We start from the raw sequence: 9,372 nt of genomic DNA on the forward strand, positions 1-9,372 counted from the left end.
CACACACACACACACACACACACACACACACACACACACACGCACACAAACACACACACATAAATACAGAAAATACAAGGAGTGGAACAGGTAGAGTAACTGGCTAAAGTTCATTATATATGTGGTAACAAATACACCATAGATTAGCTAATCTTCAGGCCATAGTTACCTCAAGGAAGTTTACATTGCCACAAGAAGTAAACAAAGAGTCAACAAGCTAGCCACCGAAAAAATGGGTCAGTTGAAAGAAATAGAAAAGCTAAAGTCAAAAACTTTTTACACACACACACACACACATACACACACACATACACACACAGGCATATACACATACAACATGGAACATGGATGATAATGATGATGATGATGATCTTCATCATCATACACACACACAAATACACATGCTTCCCTCAAATTTCTAGCTTTATGTCTATGTTAGAAGTGACTGTTATTATATTTTTGCTGCTGTTGTTGATGTTATAACTATTGTTATTATTATTATTGTTCAGTAGTTTTATTTTTATAACGTGCTTTCACTTCACTACCGAGCGCAGCTCTGTGCGCCTTGGGTATGTGCTGTGGTTTGCTGTGATGCTCTTATGGTTACTGTATTGAAAGTGTTTTGTGTAGAATGTGTGCAGTGCCCAGTAGTGCAATTTTCTGTATGTTATATATATTTGTAAGTCCTGGTGTTTTTGTTATGTATTTGTCTGAATATTTTTTTATTATACCTAAGGCACCTACTATAATAGGAATTGTTTCGGTTTTTAGATTCCACATTCGAGTTACCTCTATTTCCAGGTCTTTGTATTTTGAAAGTTTTTCCATTTCTTTTAGGGAAACGTTGTCATCTGCTGATATTGATACATTATTATTATTATTATTATTATTATTATGTCATTGGATTGGTAAAATCATCATCGTCATTTAACATCCATTTTCCATGTTAGCATGGACTGTTGGACTATAACAGGGGATTACCTTGTGGAAATTCTTGTATCCCTTTGCCTTTCATCCGTTTGGAGTCAATAAAATAAAGTAGCAGTCAAATACTGGGACTGATTTAACTGATTACTGACTCAACCCTCTCAGGTCTTGTACTTATTTGAAAGATGGCAGTGAACTGGCAGAGTCACTTAAACATCTGAAAAAATGCTTTGCAGTATTTCTTCAGGCTCTTTACATTCAGAGTTCAAATGCTGCCAAGGTCAAGTTTACCTTTCTTTCATCCCCCTGGGGTCATTAAAATATCAATCCAGTACTATGATCAATAGTATCAGCTAATTTCCACCCGACAAAATTACTGGCCTTGTGCCTAAATCATTATATTATCATCATCATCATCATCATTATTATTATTATTATTATTATTATTATCATCATTATTATAAAGGCAGCAAGCTGGCAGAAACGTTAGCACGCCGGGCGAAATGCTTAGCGGTATTTCGTCTACCGTTACATTCTGAGTTCAAATTCCGCCAAGGTCGACTTTGCCTTTCATCCTTTTGGGGTCAATTAAATAAGTACCAGTTATGCACTAGGGTCAATATAATTGACTTAATCCGTTTTTCTGTCCTTGTTTGTCCCTTCTGTGTGTAGCCCCTTGTGGGCAATAAAGAAATAAGTATTTTGTCTGTCTTCATGTTGTAAGTTCAAATGCCACCAGAGTCAACTTTGCCTTTCATCCTTTTGTGTGTGTGGGAGGGGTCGATAAATTAAGTACCAGTTACGCACTGGGGTCGATGTAGAAACCATACCAAAGCTGACACTAGAGCCAAATGCCTCGCTGGATCCTGTCAAACTGCCCAACCCATTCCAGCATGGAAATTGATGTTAAATAAAGATGATGACAACGACGACGGCGGCAGCGGCAATGGCAGCAATGGCGACAACGATGACGATGATATATGAAGAAGACACTGAAAGATATGTCAATTGTCTCAGACAAAGAAAAACCCTAAGCAATATTGCAAACATATAAATAACTAATTCAAGAAAACAGAAAACCAAAACAATAAAATATAGGAAGATGGTACAAGTAGGTCAAACTTTTGTCAGGAAGTTCTGATGAGAGGAAACCATTATTAATTCTACCACTAAATATCATGAGAATATGCAGAGAAAAAATTCAAAGAAAAGCAGTGAATATAAGAAAGCTGGAAGGTTGATGGTGGTAGTATGTAGCTTTAATAAAATGTTTGGTATTTATTGATCAGTGTTCTTTTTTTTTTTTTCAGTCTCTTCTTTCAGACATCCACACTTCCATGAGTTTTACCATAATGTTGAGCAAATGAGAGAAATCTCCTCCTTGTATAGTACAAGAATCTGTTAGGGCAGTGTTCCACAAATTGATAATCCCCTATCTCTGTCTTTAGTGAAATTTTTACCCCATCCTTCTTTCTTTATTAACAAGAAAGCATGGGGTGCACATTGAACAGAGAGAATCCAAACAATAACACATTTATTCACTCCCAACACACTCTGGCAAATTTAAACATGAATATCACTTCCTTTTAGATAATGTATGTTAATAATACACATGGTTCACTGGTGTAAGGGGACTTTGAGACACTACAGTGTCTCTTCAGCTAAAGCTACCCAACTGAACTGATGAATCCAACGAGAGCACAAATTCTCACTTATAGCAACTAATTTGTTTGCTGATTTCTATAAACAAGAGCTTGAATTCTTGTTGGATTCATCAGTCAGGAGGAGTAACTTTCACTGAGGAGACACTCAATTAGGTAGAAACACAGTGGTATTTTGAAGTCCCCTTCCACTGATGAATCATGTGTTGTGAACTCACATCATCTGAATCTATTGAAAAGTGACAACAACACTCAGATATTCACACACACACACACACCCCATATCGGCCAGAGTATGTTAGGAATGAGTAAAACACAGTTTACATTCTTATAATTCTTTCTTTGATATGATGTTAGATAAGTTTACAAAGTTTTAAATCATTTAATTTATTTAAACATGGAAATTTGTCCAGCCCCTTTTCAATCCACACAGTCCTTAATCTCTCCCTAAAAAATGTTTTATTATGGGTTGTTCATGAATACAATTTAGTATTTGTGGCTGGATTACAAATAACTGTCTTTGGGGTTGTTGTTGTTGTTGGCATTCTGTTGCTTACAACGTCGAGGGTTCCAGTTGATCCGATCAACGGAACAGCCTGCTCGTGAAATTAACGTGCAAGTGGCTGAGCATTCCACAGACACGTGTACCCTTAACGTAGTTCTTGGGGATATTCAGCATGACACAGTGTGACAAGGCCGACCCTTTGAATTACAGGCACAACAGGAAGTAAGAGAGAGAGAAAGTTGTGGTGGAAGAGTACAGCAGGGTTCGCCACCATCCCCTGCCGGAGCCTCGTGGAGCTTTAGGTGTTTTCGCTCAATAAACACTCACAACGCCCGGTCTGGGAATCAAAACCGCGATCCTATGACCACGAGTCCGCTGCCCTAACCACTGGGCCATTGCGCCTCCACTGTCTTTGGGGTAAATTGCTTAGAATTCTATCAACCCATTTATTCATGCATTTGTTTATTTTATTATCTTTTACTATCTTTTACCATGACTATGGCCATGCTGGAGCACTGTCTTGAAGGGTTTAGTTCAGTGGCTCTCAACCATTTTTTATCTATGGACCTTTTTGATTCCAATTTTACTCTACTAGTCACCCACAGCATTCCATGTTTAAAAAATCCTATTATATTTCTATGATTAAATATTGTTAGGACTTGTATCAAAAAAGTTTTTTAAACATTTTGTGGATTGTAGAAGTATAACCAGTTCACCGCACATAAGCTTTAACAACAAAAATAGACCCCCAAGGGTCATATGGACTTTGGTTGAGAACCATGGGTTTAGTTGAACAAATCAAACCTAGTTGAATATTTTTTTTAAGTCTTGTACTTATTTTATTGGTGTCTTCTGCTAAACCACTATATTACAGAGACATAAACAAACCAACACCAAGTGGTGGGTGACAAAACACAAGCGACACACACACACACACACACACACACACACACGATGGGCCTCCACACAGTTTTCCCTCTACCAAATTCACTTACAAGGATTTTGATCAGCCTGAGGCTATACTAGAACACACTTGCCCATGGTGCCTTACAGTGGGACTGAATGCAATACCATGTGGTAAAAGGTAAGCTTCTTACCACATAGCTATGCTTATAATTAAATAAAATTTTTCTTTTTTAATTTTATAGTCAGGGTAAAAGGGGCAGCACCCATTAATCTTTGCGGGCCCTGGCCTCCTAGATACTGAGACTGATATGACTGATACTGAATGTGAACCTCTGCTGGCCACATGGAGGGGGGGGGGAACTAGAGATCTGGTATAAATGCTTACAATAGAGTGGGCTTTATTAAAGGTACCCTAGGACAAAGTGGTATAGTTAAATCAGACAGTATTTAATACTTACCAACCCCAATAAAGGCACCCTGAGTACAGGAAATGATCATGATATCTGTAGTAGTGCATAAAGCTTAACCAACAAGACTAAAGATTGTACTAACTTAGCCAAATGCTAAAAATAGTTACAAAAAAAGACCTTTTCCCATCCAAAGGGGTTTTGTAACCCAATATTTAAATGCTATTATTTATAGTTTTTCGCTATTTTGAGTTTCACTGTTTAAAACAGATTATTTCACATTCTCTCAAAATTTCCAAATTCTTATAAGATGAGGGACAGTATATTTTTATTCAATGGAAATAAAAGTTTCGGAGAACAACAAACAAAAACATCTTTTTTCTATTCAGCTGCTTCTGATCTATCACTAGATGAAGTCTCTACATGACATTACCAAATTATTTTGTTGGCATTAAGAAGGGCATCCAGCTGTAGAAACCAAGCCAAAATAGACTGGAGCTTGACGCAGCTCTCCGGCTCACCAGCTCCAGTCAAACTGTCTTACCCATCCCAGCACAGAAAATGGATGCTAAGTGATGATGATTATAATGATGATGATGATGATGATGATGATGATTGCAGACCTACCTGTCTATGTTGGCCAACTGTGGACCAATTTCAGATAGAATAGAGTGCTCACATTATTGTGTGATTAGCTGAAATAGCTGTTGGCATCAGTAAAGTTTGAACTCAAAATACAAGAGTGGTTTCGACTCCTTGACTAGGTAGTGCATTGGACTTTGCGTAAAACATTGCATTTCACTTTTCTCCAGTCCTCCACTCAGCAGTAAAGAGTAGCCCTGCAAAGGACTGGTGTCCCATTCAGTGAGGACGTTGTGATCTCAGACACTTATACAGGATGAAAACTGGGTAACCAGCCCTATGAGACCGAGGACTTAAGACAACAATATACAAAGGTTGATGATGCTGATAATGATGATGATGAATGAAAAAATTGACCTGGGTGGGATGTGAACTCAGGATGCAGAAAGCTGAAACAAATACCGCAAGTTATTCTAAAGGCACTAAAGGTATTCAATTCAATGATCTAATGATTTTACCAATTCCTCATTTTTTTAAGTGAATAAATAAATAAAACAGCAACAAAATTAACCAATGATGTAATTTGGTTGTGTTAGATATATTCTTTAAGTTGTAGGAGATGGGGAATATCCATTGTTTTCTATAAGTTTATCTACAGTACAGGGCATGATGCTAGTTACAGTGGATATAAATACAGTTACAGCTCAGTATTAGAGTCAGGTTGGGGAGGGGGAACACAAGGAGAGTGTGCCAATCATTATATTTTCCTGAAAGTAGAAGAAATAATGTTACTGCTTTCCGTTTGTTACTCTTTAAGCAGAAGGTCTAAGACAAACTAACAGTAACAATAATGATAACTAAATATTCACCAAACAAATTTACTTACCCAAGATAGGCATTCATACTATGAATTGTTTTGGGGATCTTCATTCCTGAAGACATTTCTTGAATGTTTGACTGTGAAATTTCTTTCACCTGAAACCAAATCATTAAACAAAAGGTAAAAAAAAAAAAAATAAATAAATGAAGGAAGGAATGAATGAAATGAACTACTGAAAAATTATTATTGAAAAAATAGTACTTCTTATTATTGGGTTGGTGCATAATTACTGTGGCTTTTTTTCAACAAATTTTATTCAACAAAATCAATAACAATATTTTATAAAAACATCTTTAAATGAAAGTTTGACCATCTGCTAAGCAAATGGGAAGCAGTAAATGAAGTAGATGGTGAATATGCTCCAGAATAATCATTTAAAGATGTTTTTGTTACATGTTGTTATTGTTTTTATTGAATAAAATTTGTTGCAAAAAAGCCACAATAATAATGCACCAACCTAATGTTATCATCATTATTATCTCTTAGCCCCCTATAAGTTGGTGGGCTTATTTCTATAATAATAATAATAATAATAAAAAATAATAACAACAACAACAACAACAACAATAATAGGAGGGGAGGAGGAGAAGGCACAACAATTGCAGTTTCATTAAGCTATAGTCTTGCATATAGTGACCCGCTTTTGAGAGCTCATCAAATTTATTTTAGTTGGAAACAAAAAAGAACAACATTATATATGGTACATAAAAAGAAGGCAGGGGAAAGCCAAGTATTCTGGTTATCTAAAAGTGCAGCTGATTAAAAGAACAATCCCAACCATAAGAACTTCCCTGAAAAGCTGCCTAAAAGAATGCAAAGACAAAAGAAGGGAAAGGCTATGAACAGACAATGTTTTAAATTGACAAAAAAAAAAAAAAACAGTGTTCTGTGTCACAGCTCTGTTGTTTTATGTTAAAAGGAAAGACAGCAAACTTATTGCTCAGAGAAATTGTTGCACACAACATAATATAGAAAACTTATTGTACATGGTATAAGGCCAGACATCCAATACTGGATTATAACAAAACTATATTCTGAAGAATGGAAGTTGAAAGTGAGTATTTACAGTACACAGTCTAAGACCAGATAGGGAATCAGTTCCAAGCTGTTATGCCTAGAATACATACATGTAGTGCTTTTTGTTTTCATGCAAGATAACTGAACACATTGAGCAGAAACTATAAACCTACGTCTCATCACCAGCGATGATGGTCTTCATGAAGTCTGGGTCATGGTTTTGCACAGTCCAGCATATCCTGAGTTATTTCCATACAGAGTTGCTTCTGTTGCTCCACCAGCACCTTTGGGACAAATTTTGCCAACACTCTCTGCATTCATAAATCCTCCATTAAAATGAAACGTACTGATCCTTTGCTTATCCCTACTTTGTGAGCAATTTCTTGGATTGTTACATGATGGTCTTCCATAGGTATTTGCCAAACCATCTCCATCAGCCCCTCATTTTGGATTGTGGATAGCCTGCCTGAATGTGCCTTGCTCTCCACTCAGTTGCTGCCATGTTTGAAGTGGTTGTACCACTCTTTGATCTGAGTTTTGCCGATGGCATCATCACCAAAGGCATGCTGAATCTTCTGCATGGTTTGAGCTTGTGTATCATCAAGCTTTTGGCAAAACTTGATGCAAAATCTACACTTGATGTATTCAGTTATCTTGCATGAAAACGAAAATCTGACAAGCATGCACTACATGTCTATACTCTAGGCGTAACAGCCAGGAAGTAAACCATCTGATAAAATAGATATTGATAAAATAACAGGTTGAAATAATTACTGAGATCAATATATATCGCGCGCGTGTGTGTGTGTGTGTGTGTGATGATAAATGCAACAAAACTTCCATAAAATATTCAACTCCTAAACAAGTATAATGAGTGTCCTTTATGTGACACTGACATGGGTGCCTTTTATGCATCACCAGCATGGCTGCCTTCTGTGTGTTACTGACATGTGTGCCTTTTATGTGTCATCAGCATGGGTGCCTCTCACGCATCACCAGCACAGGTACCTTTCACGTGTCACCACGACTACAATTTCACTTAGCTTGGCGTGTCTTCTCAAGCACAGTAAATCATCAAAAGTCTTAAATAATATTTCAAATAGAACACTAATAAAAAAGAAGGCTATTTTTCTGTTCTCTTAATTCAACCAACTAAACTTCTTTGTCCTCAATAATGACTAACTTTATTCGACTCATGGGTACATATTAATGTAACAAATTACCTTTGGCATCAGATCATCTCCAGTGACAACTGCTATGTTCATGTCAACTCCAGCCTCCTTGGACAATTTCTTCAAAACTTCTGCACAAGATAATGGATTTATTCCACCTGCATTGCTAACCACACGGATTTCTTGATAAATATATGAAACAAACCACTGTTGTTACTTAACAGAACAGCCATCATGTATAAGCAATATAAATTTAACAACAAACTGATAAATGAAAAATAATAATAAACAGTAAATAGGGAAGAGGGCAGTCATTAGTGCACAACTGAGCAGATCAATGATTAATGATCGAAAGCATCCCATCCATGACCACCTCTTAGAGGTCTGCTTAGAACTACATTATCTTATGTATTCATTCTTTTTATATCTTAAGAAGAGAAGGGAAACATTCACAACCTATTTCAGGGTTTTCAAGGTCTGGACCAGATCTCTAGTATTATTCCAAATTCTTGCAATACACTGGACATCAATAAAAACTCCCAAACTCAAGAATTAGTACTAAACTGGGCAATGGACTATTTAAGATAGAGATTGAAGAAGGTTTGACTGTTATTTCTAATAGGTCCAAAATTATTGGAACAGAAGTTACAGGTGGTCAAATAGAGAAGACAATTGACAGAGGGCTGATAATTCATATCTGTCACAAGTATTGTGTCAACATACCAATATATCTTGATGGACCAATTCTTTAAATGTATCACATCCACCAAATCAATAAGGTACCATATAACCAATCAAAGGTCTAATATACAAAATTCACACTGGCTTAATTCCTTAGAAATATCAGGACTAGCTGATGTTTAACTGTACAGATAAGGTACCAGACACCAACGAAAAAGCCACTGGATTATATTCCATAACCAGCAATCTAATAGGGAACTGAGAAAGACCTTTTAAAATCTCAAATGGCCTGATTCAACTTGTAAAAAAATACTCCAGAGTGAGAAAAGCTGGCTTTTCAAGCAATGGGAGCACTGCATAATTACTCAGTGTTTCTTTAGCTTGCAGTAAAAAGTTCAACTAGCCCAGTAGAGCAGAAGTGAGCAATGGGGTACCGCTTCATAAAAGATGTTAATATCTGCAGCATCGAATACAATTCAATTTTCTTCTATGACTTCTTTGAAATCACATGGAAAAACAACCCCATGACCCTCCCAAGAGATTCTGAAAACATTGATTATGGTAATGATGCCAATAAATGATGAGGATGAGGACGATGATGATGATGATGATGATGATGATGATGATGATGATG

At 36.6% G+C, this 9,372-nt stretch overlaps 1 protein-coding gene across 2 annotated transcripts in view; it reads right to left on the reverse strand.

Moving 5' to 3' along the window:
* LOC106882171 (uncharacterized) overlaps window positions 1–9,372 on the reverse strand; it is a 140,101-nt gene that overhangs the window by 65,440 nt on the left and 65,289 nt on the right. For both annotated transcript variants that reach the window (XM_014932757.2, XM_014932756.2), the window contains exons 4-5: window positions 8,109–8,239; window positions 5,875–5,963 (exon numbers count right to left, since the gene is read on the reverse strand). In XM_014932757.2, the coding sequence (XP_014788243.1) occupies window positions 5,875–5,963; window positions 8,109–8,239 (220 nt within the window). The remainder of the gene's footprint in view (window positions 1–5,874; window positions 5,964–8,108; window positions 8,240–9,372) is intronic.

This window comes from Octopus bimaculoides, chromosome 16 (genome assembly GCF_001194135.2).
Source record: "Octopus bimaculoides isolate UCB-OBI-ISO-001 chromosome 16, ASM119413v2, whole genome shotgun sequence".
NCBI lineage: Eukaryota > Metazoa > Mollusca > Cephalopoda > Octopoda > Octopodidae > Octopus > Octopus bimaculoides.